Source organism: Saimiri boliviensis, chromosome 12, assembly GCF_048565385.1.
Source record: "Saimiri boliviensis isolate mSaiBol1 chromosome 12, mSaiBol1.pri, whole genome shotgun sequence".
Classification (NCBI taxonomy): Eukaryota; Metazoa; Chordata; class Mammalia; order Primates; family Cebidae; genus Saimiri; species Saimiri boliviensis.
Window position 1 is genome coordinate 26,949,283 of NC_133460.1, and position 25,219 is coordinate 26,974,501.

At 36.9% G+C, this 25,219-nt stretch overlaps 1 protein-coding gene across 5 annotated transcripts in view; it reads right to left on the bottom strand.

The window, feature by feature from the left end:
• MAPK8 (mitogen-activated protein kinase 8) overlaps positions 1-25,219 on the bottom strand; it is a 108,419-nt gene that overhangs the window by 31,962 nt on the left and 51,238 nt on the right. For all 5 annotated transcript variants that reach the window (XM_074382145.1, XM_003929976.4, XM_039478293.2 and 2 more), the window contains 2 exons: positions 8,719-8,889; positions 4,379-4,508 (listed from right to left, as the gene is read on the bottom strand). In XM_074382145.1, coding sequence (XP_074238246.1) covers positions 4,379-4,508; positions 8,719-8,840 — 252 coding nt within the window. In that variant the 5' untranslated portion in view covers positions 8,841-8,889. The remainder of the gene's footprint in view (positions 1-4,378; positions 4,509-8,718; positions 8,890-25,219) is intronic.

Genomic DNA, 25,219 nt, shown 5'->3' on the forward strand with positions numbered 1-25,219 from the left:
GTGATCCTGCCATTTTGATACTAGCTGGTTCTTTTGCCCATTAATTGACACAGTTTCTTCATCATGTCAATGGTCTTTACCATTTGCTATGTTTTTGCAATGGCTGGTACTGGTTGTTCCTTTTCATGTTTAGTGCTTCCTTCAGGAGCTCTTGTAGGGTAGGTCAGTTGGTGATGAAATCTCTCAACAATTGCTTGTTTATAAAGAATTTTATTTCTACTTCACTTACGAAGCTTAGTTTGGCTGGATATGAAATTCTGGGTTGAAAGTTCTTTTCTTCAAGGATGTTGAATATTGGTTCTCACTCTTTTCTGGCTTGTAGGGTTTCTGCTGAGAGATCTGCTGTGAGTCTGATAGGCTACCTGTGGGTAATGTGACCTTTCTCTCTGGCTGCCCTTAGCCTTTTCTCCTTCATTTCAACCCTAGTGAAACTGACGATTATGTGCCTTGGGGTTGCTCTTCTTGAGGAATATCTTTGTGGTGTTCTCTGTATTTCCTGGAATTGAATATTGGCCTGCCTTGCTAGGTTGGGGAAGTTCTGGATAACATCCTAAAGAGTGTTTTCCAGCTTGGATTCATTCTCCTTGTCACATTCAGGTAAACTGATCAAACATAGATTAGGTCTTTTCACATAATCCCGTATTTCTTGGAGGCTTTGTTAATTTCTTTTCACTCTTTTTTCTCTGATCTTGCCTTCTCATTTTATTTCATTGAGTTAGTCTTCAATCTCTGATATCCTTTCTTCTATCTGATTGATTTGGCTATTGAAATTTGTGTATGCTTCATGGAGTTCTTGTGCTGTGTTTTTCAGCTCCATCAAGTCATTAATGCTCTTCTGTAAGCTGGTTATTCTAGTTAGCATTTTGTCTAACCTTTTTTCAAGGTTCTTAGTTTCTCTGCATTGGATTAGAACATGTTCCTTTAGCTCAGAGAAGTCTGTTATCACCCACCTTTTGAAGCCTGCTTCTGTCAATTTGTCAAACTCATTCTCCACCCAGTTTTGTTCCCTTGCTGGTGAGGATTTGTGATTCCTTGGAGAAGGAGAGGTGTTCTGGTTTTTGGTGATTTCATCCTTTTTGCACTGGTTTCTTCCCATCTTCATGATTTATCTACCTTTGTTCCTTGAAGTTGGTGACTTTCAGATCGGGTCTCTGAGTGGACATCCTTTCTGTTGATGTTGAAGCTAATCCTTTCTGCTTTTTAGTTTTCCTTCTAATAGTCAGGCCCCTCTGCTGCAGGAGTGTTGGAGGTCCACTCTAGACCCTGCTTACCTGGGAATCATCCATGGAGGCTGCAGAACAATAAGGGTTGCTGCTTGTTCTTTCTTCTGGTATCTTTGTCCCAGAGGGTACCTGACAGATGTCAGCCAGAGCTTGCCTTTGTGAAGTGCCTCTTTGGATATATGGGGGTCAGAGAGCTGCTTGAGGTGGCAGTCTGTCCCTTATCAGAGCTCAAGTGCTGTGCTGGAAGCTCCGTTGTTCTGTTTAGACCTGCTGGGCAGGGATGTTTAAGTCTGCTGCAGCGGAACTCAAAATCACCTCTTTTCCCAGGTGCTCTGTCCTGGGAAGGTGGAGCTTTATTTATAAGTCCCTGACATGCTGCTGCCTTTTTTCAGAGATGCCCTGTCCAGCAAGGAGGGATTCTAGTCACAGTCTGCCTGCAGACGCATTGCTGAGCTGCTTTAGGCTCTGCCCAGCTGCGGTGTAAACTTGCTTGCAGTTCTGTTTACACAAGTAAAGTTAGAACTGCCTTAGTGATGGCGGACTACCTCAGTAATGACAGACTACCTCGGTAATGGCGGACCGCCTCAGTAATGGCAAATGCTCCTACCCCCACAGAGCTTGCCTGTCCAGGTCAAGCTGAATCAAACTCAAACTGCTGCATTGGCTGTGAAACTCTCAAGCCAGTGCATTTCAGATTGCTGGTGTCTGTGTGGATGGGACCTGCCAAGCCAGATCACTTGGCTCCCTGCTTTCAGCCCCCTCTTTTTCAGGTGAATAGGTGGCCCTGTCTCCTAGGCGTTCCAGGTGCCAGTTAAAACGGCTGCCCAGATTTGTGCAGGTTTTTGTGCTAGAAATCCACGGCACTGGCTGAAACAGCTGTGCTGGAAACCTTTGACCAGCAGGTGGGAACCTCCTGGTCTGTGGGCTATAAAGACTGCGGGAGATGCCCAGTATCTGAACTGGAGTACTGAAGTGGCTGGAAAAGCCCCCGATGGCCTCCAATGGGTGAGGGGGGGGGTTCTCTGGTTCGCTGTACTTCCTGGGTAAAGCAGCACCCCACCCTGCCTCAGCTTGCCCTCCTTGGGCTACACCCACTGTCCAACCAGTCCCATTGAGATGCACCTGGTACCTCAGTTGGGAACGTGGAGATCACTTGCCCTCTGTGTTGCTCTCGCAAACTGCATTCCAGAGCTGTTCTTATTTGGCCATTTTGGCCACTCCCCAGGTATATGAAGATTTCAAAAATGCATTTTAGAAAATGTTTCTAATAATAACATCCATATCAATAAGATTATGAATTGGAAAGAGCTGGATAACTGTGACAGTTAGGCACAAAATTTCTTCAATATGCTCAAAGGTTGCTAATGAATTAATCCAGCTATTACAAAGAAATCCTAAGCAAAACTAGGAAGTGAAGCCCACAAGTAAAAAGACAGAACAAAGAAGAAAAGAGCAATCACTAGTAGACCAGAAAGAGTAACCATGTTTCACCTTTGAAATTTAACAGGGAGAAACAGGAAGCACTGTAGTTAATTCTCCATAATCAAAAGAAAAAATACAAAGACTAGGTGAGATGTGATCTATAAAGCAGGCCTGTAACAAAGAAAGACAATGGGAGTCAGATGGGGACGTAATTTCTAAACAGGATTTTAATGTCTACAGTTAAGAGACTATAAGCCTCAGCTCCTCTCAGAAGATTTGATCAGACATGCAGTACGCATGCTAGCTGGCTTATGCATTACTGAGTGTTAGCTCACTTTTCAAAGTGTGTTCAGAAATATAAGCCAAGATTAACAAGAAATTCAAGACCATCTATGAAAAGAGTGGGAAAAACCAGAGATGCTTAGACCAATGAAGAGACAATCTGTACAGAGAATGAAATTATTTAAAAGGCAAAACACTGCAAAAACATACACCCATTAGGGAGTGGAATAATTCCGTTCCATTTCTGGTTTTCCCATATTTAGCTTTTCACTCACTCAATGAACAAACATGTTCTGAGTACCTACTCTATCCACAACCTTCTAGGTGCTAAGAGTACTGCCTGGATGAACTTCTGCAACCCCTGCTAGACGCCTAATCATGTGAGACATGCTTAGTCTTAAACCATGCAGTTGAAGGAACACCTTTCTTTGCAGTCACCCAGTCTTGAGAGGTAAGAGTAACTGAACTCTTCCCCAAGGAAAAACTAAGGCACCATTGCCATGGAACTGTGTCCACAGGCCACAAGCGGCAGCTCTATCCATGGGCAGGATGCCACCAGTAAAACTGATGAGCAACACATCAGGTTCCCACTTGAAACAAGAATGGCTACCACAATTTCCTCCCTATCATTTACTAAGTTAAACCTCTGTCTCTGGACCTTTTTTATGCCATTCTTCCTCTCTGAAGGTTACTTTCCTTCAACAATCCAATTTTTACTCCATCTTTAAGATGCACTCCTAGTTTATTTCCTCAGTTGAAGAAATCATTCCATTAGAACAACTGCAAAAGTATGAGTATGCTTAACGTAAGTTTGAAAAAGTGTAACTTTATCTTCAAAATGAGTACAAGTTGTATGTTATGTCTTTATAAAGACTTACATTTACAATCATTAGAAAATAGAATTAGAAATATTTCTTAATACCCTCTAGAAATTTTCACAAACTTTCTGATAAACCCATTATCCTCACCATAAAGTGACCAGTGAATACTGCCATCACTTAAAGAGGTGGGAGTGGGGTAGGGAGAAGTGACATGAATTTTATATTCAGTATGATTCAAGTTAGAGTGTCAAAGTATAATGGGAACAATTTCATCTCTGTGCTAAGGCTACAATTTTCTGAAATGTTAGCCTGACAGAGAACAAAAAGCAGAAGATGAGATTAATCTGAATAAAAAGTCTTCTGAAACACTTATCTTTTTAAAACTCCTTTTGTAAATTAAATGACAGGCAACCATACAATCTAAATTTCAGGAGCCATTCTTTTGATACAATTTAATAAAGTTGTGAAAAAATTCACCCTGCAGATACATATATACACACATATCCCTTTTAAACAATGTTTCAATACAGAACAATTTAAAGCCCTTAATATTTAAGTCTTTGATATTCATGTATTCATGAATAAATCATGATTTCACCTATATTTAGGAAACAAAAAATGTTCACTTACATTTTTGTGATTAACACATTTCATAAGAACTAGCTCTCTGTAGGCCCGCTTGGCATGAGTTTGATTCTGAAATGGTCGACTTAGCTTCTTGATTGCAACATTTCTTTCAAGAATGGCATCATAAGCTGCACTGTAATAAGAAATTCAAAAACAAAAAATCTTAAAGCAAAAATCTGCAAACTGAATTCATGAATCAGTCATATAGATTTCTCACTTTCTCCAAAGATAAATGTAACTGGATCACTTCCCAGTCTATGACGCTCAACATTGTGTCTTCTATATCTATTACAGTATATTTGTTTTTGCAACTATTTCGGAAGATGCTAATGGATTCAAAGAGACAATGGACTATGACAACAGAGACCCTGCTTGTTCGTTGTGTTGTCTCAAAGATCCACCTAGTGTATTGTGGGCACTCAATGTACAAATGCATAACAATTATTTAGCTCCACTAGGTAGCTTAAAAGCTAAATGAATCCTTCACCTTGCACTTCCATCAAGGAAAGGTAGGATACAGTATGCAGCCGGGCGTGGTGGCTCACGCCTATAATCCAAGCACTTTGAGAGGCCGAGATGGGTGGATCACGAGGTCAGGAGATTGAGACTATCCTGGCCAACATGGTGAAACCCTGCTTCTACTAAAATACAAAAAATTAGCCAGGTGTAGTGGAGCACACCTATAGTCCCAGATACTCAGGAGGATGAGGCAGGGAATCACTTGAACCTGGGAGGTGGAGGTTTTAGTGAGCCGAGATCATGCCATTGTACTCCAACCTGGCGACAGAGCAAGACTCTGTCTCCAAAAGGAAAAAAAAAAGATTAGCTAAATAATCTATATAAACACATTACTTTCTATCCTTCTGGACACAATAAAATGAATACAGAAGAGGAAGTTGTATACAGAGATATGTATACAAAACACAATTTTATAATTTTTTCAAGAAGTAAAGCCCTTAAAAATGTGTTTTGGAGGGGAAACTAAAAATCAAGTTGTTTATAAATATGAATGCTAGATTTCAGGGCATCAGAAGGTCCTAATTTATAACTGGAAAACACAATATCATACCCATGACTCTTCATATCTTCCTCCATCCCATGACACTGACCATACAGCACTTTTCTCATATGACATGTCAGAGACACTGAAGCACAAATAAGGTAAAGTATCTCCAAATTACAGAATTTTATGATGGAAAGAACTTAAAAATTATTTAGATTCACTATTGCTTAATAGAGGTTCAGTGGTAAACTAATGTGTCCAGGGTTAGTCAGAAAGTTAAAAGCAACGCTGAGACTAGAAAACCTAAGACATGAAGTCATGCTTCTTAAACTGGATCACGTAACATACTATAAAAGACTAGTTCTGTTTATGTGTATGTAATATTTGGAAAGCCAGCTCACTGCTGATTAATAGTTTTCTTATCTGACTGAAAACTTGAATTTGTTTTGTAGCTATCTCATTGTACCAAATGTCATGTAGCACTATATGTATTAAGAAATTGGTACTGCATAAATGCACACATCTATACATTCTCTCTATATAACTACTGCGTATATACATATATATATATATATATATACACACATACCAAAATATACATAAATATTATAACTTTACTTGTAAAATGCCGTATTTACAAGTATGTCCTCAAATAAATAAAACAAAAAAACTCAATGGGGTCATACAAACTTATTAGATGTTTTGACTATCTTCAAATAAAGCAGGTTTTATTTTTAACAATTAAATTCATGACTATTTTTTATCTGGCAAATCAGAAGCATATTTCAAATTCTAAAAGTTCAAAAGGGTCTGAGTAGGTTCCACTATCCTGTATACAAAAAAATTAAACTTCTAATTGTTGATTCCTCAATTCCACAAAGTAGAAGCACCTGAGGATATAAAGGCCACAATCTAGACTCAATTAATCTTACTATTTATGGTTAGGGCACAAAATAATGCTCTAAAAAAGAGGTATGCATTCAGTTGACTCAGTAATACACAAATGAGTTTTAAAATTTTTATGTTTAATATCTATTTCATAAAAATCTCTTTAGAAATTATTATTTGCAGCAAAAATATGAAAATATTCCTTAGGCTAACGGCTTGTTAAGAGGACCTAACAACCATTTCTTTTTTTTTTTTATTCTGGTACACAAACTTCAAAGTACACTTACCTGAGGATGAGTAAATATACAGAAACATTAATATATTTTTAAATATTATTTTATAAAAATATATAATCCTCATAATTCTGTAAAGTAGGTGACAAGCTTAACAGTGTGAATTTACCAAAAGTCATAAAGCTAGTATATTACAAATCTAAAATCTGAACAAAGGGCTGGCTTTCAGAATCCTAATACTGACTATATAGTATTATCTTCTTTAAATTTAATTTATGGTTGGTTAAATGTGGTTGGTTACAATGAAAACTAGCCAGTCAAAACGGTTTACAAAATGACCCCAACTTCTGTAATTTCTGATATTCTAAATTACTTCAAGAACACAGAAAAGATAATAAATGTCAGTCTATTATGCAAATTTATTAAATCTTAATACATTACCATAACTGCTCTGATTTTTGTTTGTTTGTTTTGAGACAGTCTTGCTCTATTGCCCAGACTGGAGTACAGTGGTATGGTATCAGCTCACCACAATCTTTGCCTCCCGGGAGCTAGCCATTCTCCTGCCTCAGCATCCTGAGTAGCTGGGATTACAGGTGCATGCCACTTCACCCGGCTAATTTTTGTATTTTGAGTAGAGATGAGGTTTCATCATGTTGGCCAGCTGGTCTTGAACCCCTGACCTTGTGATCCACCCACCTCAGCCTCCCAAAGTGCTGGGATTACAGGCGTGAGCCACCGTGCCTGGCTTGCTCTGAATGTTTTAAAAGGAAGTATAATAATATAGGTTAAGCCTTCTTCCCTTTCTCTATTTTCTCAGAGATAAACAATATCCTAAGTTTGGTGTTTATGCATGTTTTAATCTTTTCTACATTTATGTATATCCATAAATCTACGGTATTGTTTTGCATATTTTAAGCTACATGTAAATGGTACAATAATGTATGGAGATATATATATATATATATATATATATATATATATATATGTATACACACACACACACACACACACACACACACACACACACACACATATATATGCATCTTGCTTTTAAGCCCAGCACTACATTTCTGAGATTATCCCTGTTGGCACATACGGCTCCAGTTCTATAGTATTTCATAGCATGACTGTATCATAATTTGTTATTCTTCCGTTGATAGATTTGATGCTATTTCTAATTTTTGCTATTATAGATGGTGCTGCAAACACCAGTCCTCTGCATGACTCTCTGTGCACATGAAGAACAGTTTTTCTAGAACCTATAAGTGCTAGATTATAAACACTTAACGATTTACATTTTGTTTAGAATACATTCTGCAACAAATTTATTTCAATGAAGAGGTAATGAAATTATTCTTGAGTGAGGCTTACAGTTCCCCAAAACACTAGTTTATTATTATGCTAATTTAGCAATCTGGAATCAGTATCAGAACTATCCCAAGGAGTGATCTACATTTCAGTTTATAAAGAATTATGCTGACATAGCCTGAGCCCTCTGTAGAAATTAGCTAATCTATCAATTTTAAACATACGGATGAATTTTAAAACACATACAGTGAGATATTAGCTTCCTTCATTCCCCAGTGTAGAATAAGATTTCTGAAATTCCAGAACTTCATTATACTGTGGAAATGATTAAGTGAAGCTTCTTATGAAACAATAACCTATGGGAATACATGTATACATACAATAAAGAAGCCTGTCACTTATTCTTCCCTGATAGAAATATTTGTCTCCAATGGCTTATGACAAAGTATTTAATCACAGTTTAAACTATGATTGGCATTGCTAGTTTATAGAGTTATATCTTCTGTATAACACAGATTATCCCAAATCCGAAAACATGATATCTAAAATGCTCAAAAATCCAAATTTTGGGGGCACTGACAAGACGCTCAAAGGAAATGTTTACTGAAGCATTTCTGATTTGAATTTGAGATGCTCAATCAATGCAAATCTTCCAAAATCTGAAATCCAAAAGACGTCTGGTCCCAAGCATTTCAGATAAGGGACAGTCAACCTTTCATAACAGTAATAAAGAAAAGACCATTGATTCCTGAAGCAAACAATTTACCATGGACTAGTTTTCATTTAATTTTTAGTTTTAAATTAATTTTTTGAGGTAAATTACATTATTTGCCAAGGTACCTAAATTACGAGAGGAGAAAGGTAGCAGTTAATGATTCTTTGCCTAATTTTTAGAAGGAAAAACTTACCATACTATTCCTTGAGCTCCTGAGCCTATAGGTTTTAAATTCTGATATCGTTTCAGGACTGTGAATGTAGAATCTCCAATCTCTACACTATAAAAATTGTTGTCACGCTTGCTTCTGCTCATGATGGCAAGCAATTAATTTAATGGCTTCATCCAAAAATTCGCCAAGAAGCTGCAAGATGGAACAAAATGTGATGTTAACAAAATAAACTTGTTTTAATCTTAAAACTTGAGTGCTTACTCTGTTTACTTACTGACAGAAACAGACTGCTAGATCATGAAAAGAGCTGCTTCGTTACAAAACATAAGAAAAAAAAACCACACAGCCTTGATTAGAATATGCCATATGAATGAGAGATAGTTTTTTCTTTTTTAAAAACAAGTATTTATTAGGATAAATCACTCCTCCAATCTAGAAGTTACCAGTATTAGAGATTAACAAAAGAAATTAAATAATTAAAATTGAACATGTTTTTAACATCACAGTTCAAAATAAACTTAAAACCAGTCTTTCTCATGTGCTTATCATAGAAAATTAAAACCTTAATTCTGTAAGAAATTTATATACTTTCATTAAAAAATGGTTAACAGTCTCATTTAGTGCCAAGTAAAAGGAACAACAAACGGAAATAAATTGACTAGCACGTGTCACCCTTACCTACAAAACAAAAGGTATCATAGTGCCTTCACCATGACAGATTCTCTGATCTGCCAAGGCAACATCATGGTGTAACACACATACTGAGACTGTAATGGGTGAAAGGACCAGAAGCAAAATAGAAAGAAGACAGAGAAAATTAACTTAGCATATAGGGATACAAAACAAAACAATACTATTCTAACCTGCTTCAGGCATCAAAAGTATGATCCAACTTCTGACTATCATTCTTTCACTATTTACAGGATTAAAAATCAAGAGTCTTTTTCTACCCATGTGAATACTAGTTATTAACAAACTCATCATCCATCCTTGTTAGACAAAAGAGACTATTCTAAAATGTATGCGAGGCAGCTTTAACCTATTCCTCACCTCCTCAATAAATCATGAGACCAACTGAGTCTAAAGAATTATTTTTGTGTGTGTGGTTTTAAGATAATGCTTACCCCTAAAAAATCCTGATAATGACTTACAATACAAAAAAATTCAAAAAATATTAATTGCCTACTAGGCACTCTGCATGTCCTGGGGCCAGATCACAAACTAAGTAAGAAGGTGAGCCAGTGGAGTGTGGAGAGCATGAGAATGCCTTGACCTGATCCTTGGCTGTGACAGACATGGAGATTATACTGCAGGACAAAGGGGGAGCAAGAGTGGAATATGAACATTTGAGACTCTATTATAATGACTCAGATGAAAGACAGAGAAACAATGAAGAGTCTCAGGCCTAATGGAGTTTAAAATAAACAAAAACTAAACAGGAAACTCCAAACAATGTACGCTGTAAAACCAAGGACAAATAAACTAGGAAAAAATGAGGGATTAGACTTGGATACATTTTAAAAGGTCCAGAGAAACATTTCCAAAATCACTAGCTTTAGTGGTCATGTAATTCTCCAGAGAAGACTGTCTGAAATGACAAGCCTCATAAATTCTTCCTAAGTGGACTGTAATAAAGAAAGGAACTTTGACAATGATTTAAACACTGAGCTACGTTCATAGAAGGCTCACATACAGGTATCGTTCACCCTAATAATCTTCCTACCACAACCTGAATTCCCTCCTACTTACTCAAATAGTGAAATAAGGAAGAAGAGAAGTGCGAGGAGTGGAAGGGAAAGTGTTTGTTGTCAGGCCTTTTATTAATAATTACTCTACACATCTATCCTGGAAACTGGGTCTGCCAGAACTTGGAGACAGTAATAATGATCTCTGATAATCTACAAATATAAGCAGAAGCTGAGCGCAGAGCTGATGGTGTTTTCACCTTCTGGAAGGTTAAACAGTCTTCCACCTAAGCATTCAAACTACCTGAAGATTATGATTCCTAACCTTACTTGGAGTAGTATTTCTCTCTCTAAAAGATTAAGATAATCAGGAGAGAAAGAGGTAACTCTGTGGTGCTTCACAAGACTTGACCATACTGTTACCAAAGTAGATTAAAAAAAAACCTGTTTCAGAGTTTCTCTACTTGCTGGAAAAAAAGAAAAAGCTGAGTAGATCCAGAAACATGCATGCATTAAGGTAGGTTTCCTTTTCTGCTAAAAGAGTAACACCAAGGAAAAGCTCCTTTCTGTTCTCAGAATAGGGTGGCCCAGCCACAGGAGGGGGCTTCATGGTGACACGAAGTCTGAACAAAGGCTACGGCAGGCAGCTGAGCATGGATAGTCACAACTCCCCAGGAGCAGGGCAGAGGCAGGCAGACAGGCTCCAAGGTTAAGCAGGTAGTCCCAGCTAGTGGTACCTTTGGCAGAAGTCACAGCTGCCATTTCCAAGAACAGAAGACAGAGAACTCACTACTCACTTATACTCCAGTCATGCGATTTTCACTGGAATATCTGACTTAAGCACCATGCTATGTAGTATGAACAAGATGGTAATCAGCATCTGGCTCCTCACAGAGTTGCAGTAAGACAGAAAAACAGACCTTAAGTGAACAGCTTACCTGCCTGATTGTAACTATAGCAGTGGTAAGGGCAATGAAGGAAAGGGGCAGGATGTCAAAGAAGCACATGCCAGTCTGGGCTCAGGAGCAGATACTTCTGACAACATGATGTTTAAACAAGATCTGAACACTGATTATGAGTCAATCAGGCAGGGAAAGGAGAGAGCTTTCTAGGCAGAAAACAAAGCACATGCAAAGGATCTAAAAACTGTACCAACTTTATAATTTGATGAGTTGTGATAGACATATACAATTACGTAACCACCTTCAGGAAAATCATGATACAAAACATTTCCATTACCTCAATATGTTCCCTGTGTAGTCAATTTCCACTCTCTACAAATACCCCTCCCCAACTCTTAGCAACCACTGAATTGGTTATCGTGCCTTTTCTAGATCTTCATATATATGAAATCATACAGCATGTAATTTTTGTTTGGCTTCTTTCATTTGCTCTATGATTTTGAGATTCATACATGCTGGAGTCCTTTTACTAGGGAATAAATTTCATTGTGTGGATGTATCACTTGGACATTTCAATTGTTTACAGTTTTGGGGTTATTATAAATGATGCCAGTATGAATTTCACACTTTTTTCCTTCATTCCTCTTGGGTTTGTCATCTAGGAGTAGAATTGCTGAGGCCTAAGTTTAACTTTATAAGAAATGTTCAAACCGTTTTCCAAAGCGGCCATATCACTTTCCACTTGCACCAGCAATATGTGAGCATTCTACTTGCTCCACATTCTTCTGACTGCCATTTAATTTTATCTATTCTAGTGGGTATACAGTGGTATTTCATGGTGGCTTGCATTTGCAGTTCCTAGTAACTAATGAGGTTGAGCATCCTTTCACGGGCTTATATGCCATTTATGTAATTATTTTTGGTGAGATAGCTATTCAGTCATTTTCCCTAGTATAAAAATATGACTGTCTTAAGAGTTTTAAGATGTAGTTATACATTCTGGACATACATTCTTTATCAGATGTTTTCTAAGTATTTTTTCCCAGTCTGCGGCTTGCATTTTCATTTTCTTAACAGTGTCTTTTTATTTTGAAATAATTTTAGGCTCACATGGAAGCTACAAAAATATTACAGAATTTCTGGGTACCTTTCACCCAGCAAAAACATTTGAAAACCATAGTACAATAATCAAAATGAGGAAACTAACATTGGTATAATACTATTAACCAAACTAGAAACCTTACTCAGATTTTGTCAGTTTTTACATGCCCTGACTATGTGTGTATAGTTCTAGAGAAGTTTATCACATACACATATTAGTAAAAGCTCCCACTACAATCAGAATACTGAACTATTCCAGCCTGGTGTGGTGGCTCACTCCTGTAATCCCAGCACTTTGGGAGGCCAAAGCAGGCAGATCACTTGAGGTAAGGAGTTCAAGACCAGCCTGGCCAACATGGTGAAACCCCATCTCTACTAAAAATACAAAAATTAGCTGGGTGTGGTAGTGCACACCTGTAGTCCCAGCTACTTGGGAGGTTCAGGCATGAGAATCGGTTGAACCCTGGAGGCAAAGGTTGCAGTGAGCCAAGATCCTAACACTGCACTCCAGCCTGGGTGACAGTATGAGATTCCATCTCAAAAAACAAGCAAACAAAAAACCTGAACTATTTCTATCACATCAAAGAAACAGCTTCATGCCATCATCCCTTTATAATCACATACTCCTCCCAACTCTACCTGTGGCAACTACTGATCTGTTCTTTGTCAGTATAATTTTTTCACTTAAAAAATGTTATATGTTGGTAGTAGTGGCTCGTATCTGTAATCCTAACACTTTTGAAGGCCAAGGCAGGAGGAATGCTTGAGCCCAGGAGTTTGAGACCAGCCTAGGCAACATAGTAATACCCTATTTCTATAAAAAAAAGTAAAAAAAAAAAAAAAAAAAAAAATTACCCAGGTTAGTAGTGCACACCTATGGTCCTAGCTACTTGGAAGGCTGAGGCAGGAGGATCGCTTCAGCCCAGGAGTCAGAGGCTGCAGTGAGCTATGATAGCACCACTGCACACTATCCTGGGCAACACACTGAGATGGTCTAAAAAACCAAAACCAAAACAAACAAACAAAAGTTATACAAATAAAATCACCCTATGTAATCTTTTAAATCTTTTAAAACTGATTTTTTTCACTCAGTGTAATGCCCTTGAGATTCTCCAAGGTGTTGGTATATCAATAGCTTGCTCTTTTTCTTACTGAATATTATTCATTATATGAATGTATGACAATTTGTTCTCCATTCACCTCTTTTTGCTATGACAAAACTGTTATAAGGCTTTGTGTATACATTTTTGTGTGAATGTAAGTTTTCATTTCTTTAGGGCAAATATCGAGGAGTAAGACATGGTAAGTCCATGTTTAATTTTACAAGAAACCGGCAAACTGTTTTCCAGAGTGCTGTATCATTTTGCACTTCTACCAGCAATGTGTGAAAGACTTAGTTCCTCCACATTCTTACCAACACTTGGTTCTGCCAATACTTTTTATTTTAGCCATTCTAATAAGTGTGTCATGTCTCATAATGGCTTTAAATTTGCGTTTTCCTAGTAGCTAATGATGTTGAGTATCTTTTCATGTGTTTCTTTGTCATCTGTATATGCTCTTTGATGAAGTGTCTGTTCAGTGTTTTATTCATTTTCTAATTGGATTGTCTTATTTCCTACTGTTGAGTTTAGAGACTTTTAAAATATATTCTGTATACACATTCTTTATCAGATATGCAATTTCCAAATATTTTCTCCCAATCTGTAGCCTGTCTCTTAACAGTGCCTTTTACAGAGTAAAAGTTTTTAATTTTGATGAAGTCCAAATTATTATATTTTTTTCCTTTATGGATTCTGTTTCGGTGCAAGAAATCTTTGCCTGGCCCTAGATCAAAAAGATTTTCTCCTGGCCGGGTGCGGTAGCTTATGCCTATAATCCCAGCACTTTGGGAGACGGAGGCAGGTGGATCATGAGGTCAGGAAACTGAGACCATCCTGGCTAAGATGGTGAAACTCTGTCTCTACTAAAAACACAAAAAACTAGCCGGGTATGGTGGTGCGCGCCAGTAGTCCCAGCTGCTCAGGAGGCTGAGGCAAGACCGCTGCACTCCAGCCTAGGCAACAGAGGGAGACTCCGTCTCAAAAAAAAAAAAAAAAAAAAAAAAAAATTTTTTTCTCCTTTGTTTTCTTATAAAAGTTTTATAGTTTAAACTTTACATCTATAATAACTGTTGTATAAGAGTTTTAAGTCACAGTTTATTTCTTTGGTTATGGATATCTAACTATTTTAATACCACTGGTTGTAAAAAGCATCATTTCTCCCCACTGAATTGCTTTCGCCTCTTTGTCAAACATCAGTTGGCTCTACTTGTATGGGTCTACTGGACTTTTAATTCTGTTTCACTGGCCTATCTTTTGATCAATACCACAGTGTCTTGAGTATAATGCTGTATGTTAAGTCTTAGAATCAGGTAGTGTGATTTTTCCAGCTCTATTCTTCTTACTCAAAATTGTTTCCAGTTACTTCATAATTCTGTATACATTTTAGAAGAAATCTGTCCATGTCTACAAAAAATAATGCTAAGATTTTGATAGAAATTGTGTTAACAGTGACTTTTGAAATTCAAAAAGTTTTCTGAATGAAGTACAACTGGTTTATTTTTTCTTTTATAGTTTGGTCCTGTACGTGTAAGAAATCATTGCCCACTTAAAGGTTAAGATTCACTGTTTTGCATACATATGTCCAATTGTCCAAAAGATATTTGTTAAAAACACTACCAGTTTCTTCCACTGAATTGTCTTAGTATTTTTTGCTGAAAATCAGATAAACATATGTGTGTGGGCCTCTTTCTGAACTATTTTCTATACCATTAATAATATGCTTATCCTTAGGCTAATACCACACTGTCTTGAGGAGTGTGAAAATCAGGCAATTTAAGTCATTAAACTTTGTTCTTTTTCAAAAATGTCAGCTATTCTAGGTCCTTTGAATTTTTATATAAATATCAGAATTAGCTTGCCAATTTTTACAAAAAAAGGCTGCAAAGATACTGACTGGAATTGTATTTATGGTATACATCAATCTGAGGAGAAACAGCATTATAGCAGTTTTGAGTTTTTTGATTCAAGGACATGATACTTGTTTCCATAGGCCTGTATAACTTCTAATATACAGGCCTTACATAATTTTGTTTAACTTCTCCATAAGCATTAATATTTTGAATGCCAATATTTTTATTTTATTTTTATTTAAATTTCCAGTTATCCAATGCTAGTAATTGGAAATCTAACTATAATTTTCAGACAATGCTGAATACAAGTGATGAGGGCAAACATCATTCCCTGTTCATGATCTTAAGAGAGAAAGCATTCGATCTTTCATCACTAAGCATGATATATATAAGATTTTACCGAAAATGCCCTTTAAATCCTAGTTTATTGAGACTTTTTATCATTAATGGGTACTGAATTCTGTTAAATGACTTTTCTGAATATACTGAGATAATCATATAGTTTTTCTTTCATAGTTGGTTCACATGGCAAATTACACTGATTTTCAAATGTTAAACCACCCTGTATTCATGGAATGAATCCCACTTGATTATAAATTATCATCTATCTTTTATATGTTGAAATCAGCTGGCTAAAATTCCTTTGAAGATTTTTCTATCTATTTTTATAACAAATACTGGTCTGTAGTTTTCTTTCATATTAGAGTAATGCTGACATAAAATGAGTTGAGAAGTGTTCCTTCTATTATTTTCAGAAAGGCTGTATGGAACTGATATTAATTCATCTTTAAATGTTTCATAGACTATCTCAGTGAAGTCTTCTATGATGAATTGGTTTCTTTTTGAGGCACTGTTTTAATTATAAATCTACATTCTTTTATAAACATAGGAGGCAACTATTTCTTCTTAAATAGGCTTTGGTAGTTTGTGTTTTTCAAGGAAATTGCTCATTTCATAATTTAAGTTGTCCAATTTAATGTCTACAGAATCTATATTCATGTCTCCTCTTTCATTACTACTAATCCCATTTGTGTCTTCTCTTTTTTCTAATCAGTCTGGCTAGATTTTTAGCACTATTATTGATCTTTCCAAAAAAGATTCTAATTTATTTTTCTCTAATGTTTTACACTTTTATATTTCAATGCCTCCTATTTTTTCTGTATTTCCTTCTCATTGCTTGTTTTGGAGCTATTCTTCTTTCTAGTTTCTTAAAATAGAATCTTAAGAGTACTGATTTGAGAACTTTTTTTTATAATATAAACATTTAAGCACCATTTTAAGCTTTATCCCATAACTTCATATCCATATTCAATAATAAAAGCACACACTTTTAAAAAACTCTTACTTTACATGAGGTCCTATTTATTTCAAGTGCTTTGTAAGTACTATTTTAATCCTGAAAACAGCCGTAAGAGGGTTTTCTATTTGTTTACAACTAGAGGGTAAATCTAGTCCCTGGTATTAGACCTCATATTCACATTCTGTCTGATGCTTCCTTATGCTAAGAAAGGTACTATAGTTTTTCCATCTTACAGATGATGAAACTGAATGTTACAATGATTAATTGTCTATGGTTACAATGTAAGGGGTAGATTGAGTCCTTCAAAAATATACCACAATGAGTCCAAAAAAAAAAAAAAATCCTGAAGATAAAGAGAATATGGAGGAAGAGAGGTTATAAGTATTAAACCTGTTGAGTCTGAGATATCAATTTGGTAACCAGATACAGAACTGGACCTCAGATGAGTAGTCTGGGTGAAAGAAAATTTAGGAGTTGTCATTGTTACTGAAGCAATGAGAGAGAAATTATTCCAGAAAATAGTGGTAAGTAAAAAGCGACAAGATTCAGCTGTGTAACAACCACATTTAATGAGCGATTGGAGAAAGATAAGTGGACAAGGAAGCCGAGATGACGCAGGCAAAGACCTAGAGAGAAAACAAGAGGAACACACTGCAGAAGCCAAAGGAAGAGTGTGTGTTAAAGAACAAAACAGCTAATAGCACTGATTGTTACAGAGGTGTCAAGCTATTTGAGTGGTGCAAACGCAGTAGAAGCTAAACTAAAATGAGCTGAAGTGTAAGTAGGAAATGATTTTAGAAATAAGGAAACTGGATATAGCTACTTCTTTAGAGAAGTTTAGCAAAGAAGGCCAAAGATGAAATAGACAAAGAAGAGTAAATGGTCAAGGGAGGATAATTAGATATTAGATGATACATAATATAACATAGTATAACACCTATAACATAGAGACAACCTGAACATGTTTATAGCTAACAGGAAGGATCCAATAAAGGAGGAAAAGTGAGAATGGGAGAGTGAGAAAGAAAACAGGTTTCACAGTTAGCATATCATTTTCAAAAAGGAAGAAAAGAATGGGACCCAGAACACATGTGTGGCCATACAGATGGAGATACTGGTGTGTCACTGCCATAAAAAAGTACCATCAAGAGACTGAGACAGAAAGTGCAATTTCCAATTGTGACATTTTATGTCTATTGCATACTATATAATAACATATATAATTCTATGTATTATTTATGGAGAGAACATATACATAGGTTTTCGTCCACAGCTCCTGGCTCCCAACTCCCATATACCTTGTTATAATCTTTTGTGATGATGTTGGGGTGCTTTAGGCCTCAGAAAACAGAAACCCTTTCTCTGACATCCTCCTTTCCCCAGCTCTAGGCAGGACTCTAATCTTCCCCTGCCTTTCTGACTGCAGGTCATAAGGCTCTCATTTCAGAAGGGGTCCTGTCCCATACCCTTGAGAAAGGAATGTTGCACAGAAAGACTAAAAAGAATCAGAAAAGACAGGCTTGTAGGTTTCTCCAGTCAGCCTGTGTTAGAATACACCCTTTTTCGTCCAATCGCATTTCTACATGGTTGTCAAACATGCCTATCCAATAAATCTCCATGAAAGGCTCAAGAAGACAGGGTTCCGGGAACTGCTGGATAACTGAACACGTGGTTTCTGGAAGATGGCACGCCCTGGGAAGGCTTGGAAGCTCTGTGTCCCTTCCCCCATACCTTACCCTATGCATCTCATTATCTGCGTCCTTTGTAATATCCTTTATAATAGACTGATAAAGCTGTTTCCCTGAGTTTTGTAAGCTGATCTAGCAAATCAATCTAACCCAAAGAGAGGGGCATGGGAATCTCAACTTGGAGCCAGTCAGTGAGAAGTTTCAGACTTGAGACTGTTATCTGGAGGCGGTGGGAGGGGACTAAGTCTTGTGGGACTGGGCCCTCAACCTGTGGGTTCTCATGCTATCTCCAGGTAAATAGTGTCAAAATTGAATTGGAAGATACTTAGCAGGTGTCCTTTGCAAAACCCATCACTTGCTTGGTGTGTGGGGAACTCCCCCTACCCAACATTTGGTCCCACGAGTCTTCTGTGATTATTGTGTTGCATGAGAGAACAGAAAAAAGCACTCTTAGTTGAGTTTTTCCACCTTCACCAAGATAAGGGCATTAAGGATACTGGTGAGATTTATGGAGGATGAATTTGATATACTTATCTCTCCATTATTAAGCTTGAACAGCAACAGTATGTGTGAGAAGGAAATGGCATGGTTTCTGATGACTCATTTCCCTACTCAGGAAGGCTTCTGAGATTAAAAACAAAGGAACTATTATTATAGAATTCAGATCCCAGTTAACCGATGGGGTAATCCGAGGCCCCATTAATGTGCAACCAAAAGTATGGAAATACTGAGGTTCAGCTGTAACTTTCAAATTTCACCTGTCACTACTACTAGGGTGAGAAGACTACAATCGTGTCAACATAGCTAAACTACCATCCCCCAAACTCTGATGTATCTCATTTGTTCATTTCCCTTTCCTTTTCATGAAATATTTTTACCACTTTCTCTATCTATCCAAATTCTAAGACTAGCTTAAACATGATCTTCATAAGCCTTTTCCGTTCGAACCAGCTCTAACCTAAATTCTCATCTAAACTACTTTGCTGTATATTTACTTACACAGATTTCACTGTCAGACTGTGGTCTTTCTGAGGGCAAGGGCTGCAACTCCTACATCTTCAGATTTCCAAAAACACTGAGGCTCTTCATAAAGTTAGAACAAATTAACTGCTAAAAAAGTTAACCACGAATGTAAATCTTTTTAAAGTAACAAATTACTTAATAAATTGTTTCATCTATCTTTACCAGTGTTTTTATTAGCAAAGTTGGGGGGGCTATATTAGGTTTTTATGACTCAAAGCTTATTTCTGTAGTATCTTTATATATCAGGCTGACCACCAATCCATAAAATGGCTAGGGTGTCAAGCCTGAACGTACACACACACAGGTTAAACTAGTTACAGAAAACGTTCTCTAGAAGGAAAGAATGAGTTCAATGCAACCATACAGCCAGACTCTAGAGACCCTGGAAAATAATTCAGGTAATACAACAAAGGTTCAGAATTTAAGATGGCTCCAATCATCAGGCTATCCTGACAATAAGTCACTGAGGTAACTTAGAGCCCATCTATTTTTACTTAACCTGGTTCTGTGGTTACCAATAGAACTATCTGATGGTTAATTTTAAGCATCAACTTGTCTAGGACACAGGGTGCCCATATATTTGGTCAAACATTATTCTAGGTGTTTCTATAGGGGTGTTCTGGTTAACTTTAACATTTATATAGACAGACTGAGTAAAGCAGACTGCCGTCTGTGATGCGAGTGGGCCTCATCCGATCAGTAGAAGGCCTGAATAAAACAAAAAGGCCGATCTTCCTGAGAGTAAGTGGGAACTTTTCCTGCCTACCTTGAGCTTGGACATTGGTGTTTTCCTGCCTTTACACTCAAACTGAAACATCAGCTTTTCCTAGACCTTGAACCTACTGGCCTTTGGACTGGAACTACGTTCAGTCTTCTGGTTCTCAGGCCTTTGGACTCAAACTGGCACGATATCATCAGCTCTCCTGGGTCTTCGACTTGGAAACTGCAGATCTTGGGACCTATGAACCTCCCCAGCCATATGAACTAATTCCTTTTAATAAATCTCTTAATACAGTTCCTAAGAGATGCCTTACACAACTAGCCTATCCAAATTCCCCTTTAAGCACACTCTTCCTTCACCCCATGTCATTCTTCTTCACATCACTTACCACTGCTGACATTCTAGTATATGCTTATTATCTGTCCTACTCAAACCCAAGTTCCATGAAACCATGAATTTTGTTCTGTTCAAGAATAAATCACCAGTGCCTTGAGGAGTACCCGGCTAACAACAGACATTCAAAAGTGTTGAATGAGTCAATGAACAAGTGAACAAACTGTTACTTTAAGCTCCCATTATGAATTGCCTATCATTCTCCTCTCAAGGAGTAGTTTACAGGAGAGAAAGAGAAAGATTAGTTTAATCACATCATTGCTGTTTATGCAGTTTTCATACCAGGCCACTTCATATGCCATTAGACTTGGGCCAGAGGCCTGCCCTGGTCTTATCAGTTATGGACAAAGTGGCAGAACCACGTATTACAGGATCTGCTAAGTAACTGCTTCATCAATAGACAATAAGTAGCTAATAATCTTTAAGGTGAGGGCTCAGAGTGAGCACTGTGAGGTTAGGTCTAACTAATAAAGACTCACTACTTTCAGAATACAGTCAGAATTTCTTAGCCTCAACCCTCACTCACATCATTTCCCTAAAAGAGTAATAAGCTTAAATTTAACCTCACTCCTTGTTAGCCCTCAGCTGGTCTTTAAATCAGATCTCAGCTGCTACCATGAAAATGCATCTATTTCAGTTCCACGTATTTTCAAAGTTCATTTTTCAACTATATTTTAAGTAATAAATATAGAAATACCACTACGTCCTGCACTAAGAAGGCCTATTCTGACTACGTATTTGTCTACAGTTTAACCGAAAGTAGTAGAAACAGTATGTGAAATATAGGGTGCATCCTAGGGTAATTCCCTCTTCCTCCTTTCCCAAAAATAAACTATGGCTGACTAGCCATTTATGTCTCTCAGGACATATGCTTTTCTTCTTTCCCTCGGAGACTGCCTACCGAGTGGTGTGAATGCAATGCCCATCTTGGACTTTGTGGTTCCTCCTCTATAATAAGGTAGCAGAGCCATATGAAGAGTAAGCCAGCCCAGGTCTGAGCATGCACTACTGGGCCCATTCTGAGACAGCCTATGTTTCCGTCACTGCTGACACTAGCACCAAATGAAGAAAACTGGAATTTTACTTCCATTCTTACCCAGGGCATATTATTAAAGAGAAATTATTTTATCTCATAATTGAGATTATATACTGAAGAGACAGATAAACAGTACAGGTTATCTTCTTAAAACTGGAGGGAACATGCTGGAACAGAAAAAGCTCTAGAAAGAGAATGTCTCATTGATAAGGTTCCAGTTAATTGTCCCACTTTTAACCTCTTCATGGAGTTTTAACATTGATTCCCACAGCAACCACAAAACTAGAGGGGCATACTATTTCCCTCTCTTTCTACTTTAGTTGAATAACCAAATCTCTTCCTTTGCCTCCTTTAAGAGAGATGAGAAGAAAGACTTCTTAAAAGTGATGTTACTAAAATGCCAAAGAAAAAGAAAAGGGAAATAATGAAAACTACAATAAAACAAAGTTTTATCATGAACTTACTTAATGGCTAGCCTTAGAATTTAAACAACTGATTTCAAAAGCTATCTCACAGAAAGGTAAGGCTAACAAGTTCCTGAAATTCTCACAACAAATACATCATTAGTATGAATTAAGATTTGGGAAGTTTATTATTAAAACAAAGTGAAGTAAAGCCAGTAGCCAAGAAGGAACGTTTTAGAATGCCCTACCTATATCATCTTTAAAACTGAGTAAATATACAACACCTGTATACTTTCCTTTTGCCTTTCAGTCTGTATTAGTGACTCTCCAATTTAAATGTGCATAAAAATTAATGTTCAACAGTGGGCATGTACACAGAAGATTTCATATTGACTTTTATAAGTTAAGGAACTTCCAAGGGCGATTATGACTTTGGCTTTACACACTAACTTTAGACTCAAGCCCAGAGTGCACAAAATTCCACTCTTCCAAATAATCCACAAAACTGCCATAGTCAAAATTACCCCTAAAATCTCCTTAAATCATAATGTAACATTTAGTACAATAACATTTAGGTCCATGATTCTATTTAAACTGTTTACACATACATGACATGCTCATCTGATGGGAGACACGAGAAATGAAGAGGGAACAGCAGATTCTCATCTGCAAGGGCATCAGCTTCCCCGGAGGAGCAGAATTGTCTGTACTACTGAAAGTGTCATTTTATCTGTCAAGAACTGTACAGCTGGATATTCAAAAGCTAAATTCATGCATAATAAAATGTCACTACCATAAGCATGTTAAAAATGAGGCTTCCAAGAAGAGGTTATAAACTTATAAAAATATATAATCATAAAATCTTACAAAATTGTATAAAAATTAATCTGAGCTCTTTCCAGATGATTCCCCTCTATATTAAAGATTATTTTTTTCTCTTTCTTTCTCCCTTTTCCGTCCCTCTCTCTCATAAAGAAGAGGTTACAGTCCTACTCCCACAGATCCTCCATAATAAAGTAGAGGGCAAATCCTTTAAGCACCAGTATAATTAGCATGTTTCTTTAGTTGCCCATGAGTCCAGAAAAAAAATTATAACAGCCAAGAGACAACTTTGTTTGCCCTGGCCACTTCACTGTTCTTTCTGGGAGGTACACTAATCATACGTAGCTTGCCCTCTCTTCTAGGAGAATCTGACCCCCACCCACAAAGGGGAGGAGGAGGCCTAGTTTGTACTTCTACAATTGGGTTTTTTAAGACCCATTCATAAAATAGAATTAATTAAGTGAGCTTAATTGAGTAGGTTTACTGCATTCTAACCACAAAACGATGCTATGACAGAAATTGTCTCAACAAGAAACTGTCCCTTAACAATTTCGACATTTTGAGGAGGATCTAAAGCTAAATAGTGACAGACACATGAAATCAGTAAGCTAATTCAGAACTCGTTTCCAAGACATCATTCAGACATTCAAGTTATTTATGAAAGATCTCAAGACTTTATAGCTGTATCCTTGGCAGTAAAGTAAGTAAATGTTTCTGGCTATTTTAAAATATATATATTTCAATAGAGACGATGTCTTGCTATGTTGTCCACTGGTCTTGAACTCCTGGCAAGCAATCCTCCTGCCTCAGCCCCTCAAAATGCTAGAATTACAGATGTGAGCCACCGTGCCTGGCCATTTTTGGCTACTTTTAAAACAATAACAAATAGAAGTAACAGAAATGATACAGGTATGATATTACCATAACACTTCAGTTAGCTTATATCCAAGATTCTAAAATCACTTTGCACTCAAAATAGCAAGAATCTCAAAATATTCCAAAGCTGGCTTCTGGGCTTGCTCAGCTCCATGTAGATTATTAGTGTCAGTAAGGCAATGCCAATTTTCACAATGGCATTCAACTGAGTAAATAAGTCAACTATTTTGTAAGAATATACTATTTTCTAAGGTACTCAAATATTTTAAATTTAAATCTAAGAAAAATTGATACCCATAAATTTCCATAAAGTTTTATAAGTTTTTACATAAGAAAGAAGGCTGAGCTTTAAAGGCACCTTTGTACAGTGTACTACTTGGGTTAAATCTTCCCACCCTCATTCCTTTAGAAGAACCTAACAATTGCTTAGGGCAATAAAACAGGTAACTGGAAGACTAATAGTCTAAAACAGCGAAATATATTTAAATTTGGAACAAAAGGAGCAAACAGTGCAACTACAAAATGAGAATGACACTACTGAGATTATACAAATACAGACCTAACAATTTTTTTTTTTCCCCAAAATCAAGGCTAATGAATGACACTGACGATACCCTTACACATCCAGATGGACTTCACAGTCTCTTGGAGAGGTAAATCTTACCATGTCTTTGAAATGTTAACATGCAGGAATTAGCCAAGCAGCATTCCAGCTAAGATCTAAAAGAGTTAAAATTCTTCAGAACAACAAAAAATTCCTTTCCTTGGTTAATATCTTTAGCTCAGAGAGAAACATTGATAAGAATCTGAATTATTTTCAATTACTACAATATTAATATGACTCTTGATCCTTTAGGGTACCCATTTGTTACTGATCCTTTTCCCTTCCATGAACAGCTTTTGATTTCCTGTCTTCTGTCTGTGGTCAGCTGAAACCCTGGAGAGGATGGCCAAGCAAAAATGTGGATTGCACCTTGTGGCTGAAGACTTCCACTATTTAAACTGTCTTTCGAGTGATTCTGAATCTTGTAAGGGCTGCTTTGCACCTCTTTGGAGATGCCTTCTGCATCCTTGGTCGAGTCAAAAAAACTTCTTAAGCTTACTGGTTTTGGAGTGTCACTTGGAAAGGCACTTTTGGTTAAAACGGAAAAAGCAGTCAGAAGCCAGGAATACTGGCTGTTTATTCCAGTTAAAATCTGATAAAAATTTTGAAAATACTTGTTTTTCTTTGAAAGAGTTTCATAGCTAGAAATTAGCTTAATTAAAAGCTGACATTTAGGAGATACATAGATATGTTGCTGTAGAAGAAAGATTTCTGTTTTACTCTTTTGGATTCTGTTAACATAATTTTTGCCAAAGATAGAGTAAAACTGAATTGGTCTTTTGGAAAGCTTACGTTCTTCACTGTGCTTGAAATATAAATTTGCTACTTGTTCTTTAAGACTTGGTAAGGGCTTCAGGCATATGCAATCAACTTGAACTTGTTCTATTTATGAAGTTTGAATCCAATGTCCTTTTAAAATAGTGAGTTTTACCTGTCTCATGGACAAAATTTTAAAATCAAAGCTATGCAATCTTTACTTATGTTTGTATTTTTATGTATATATGTGTACAGATCTGT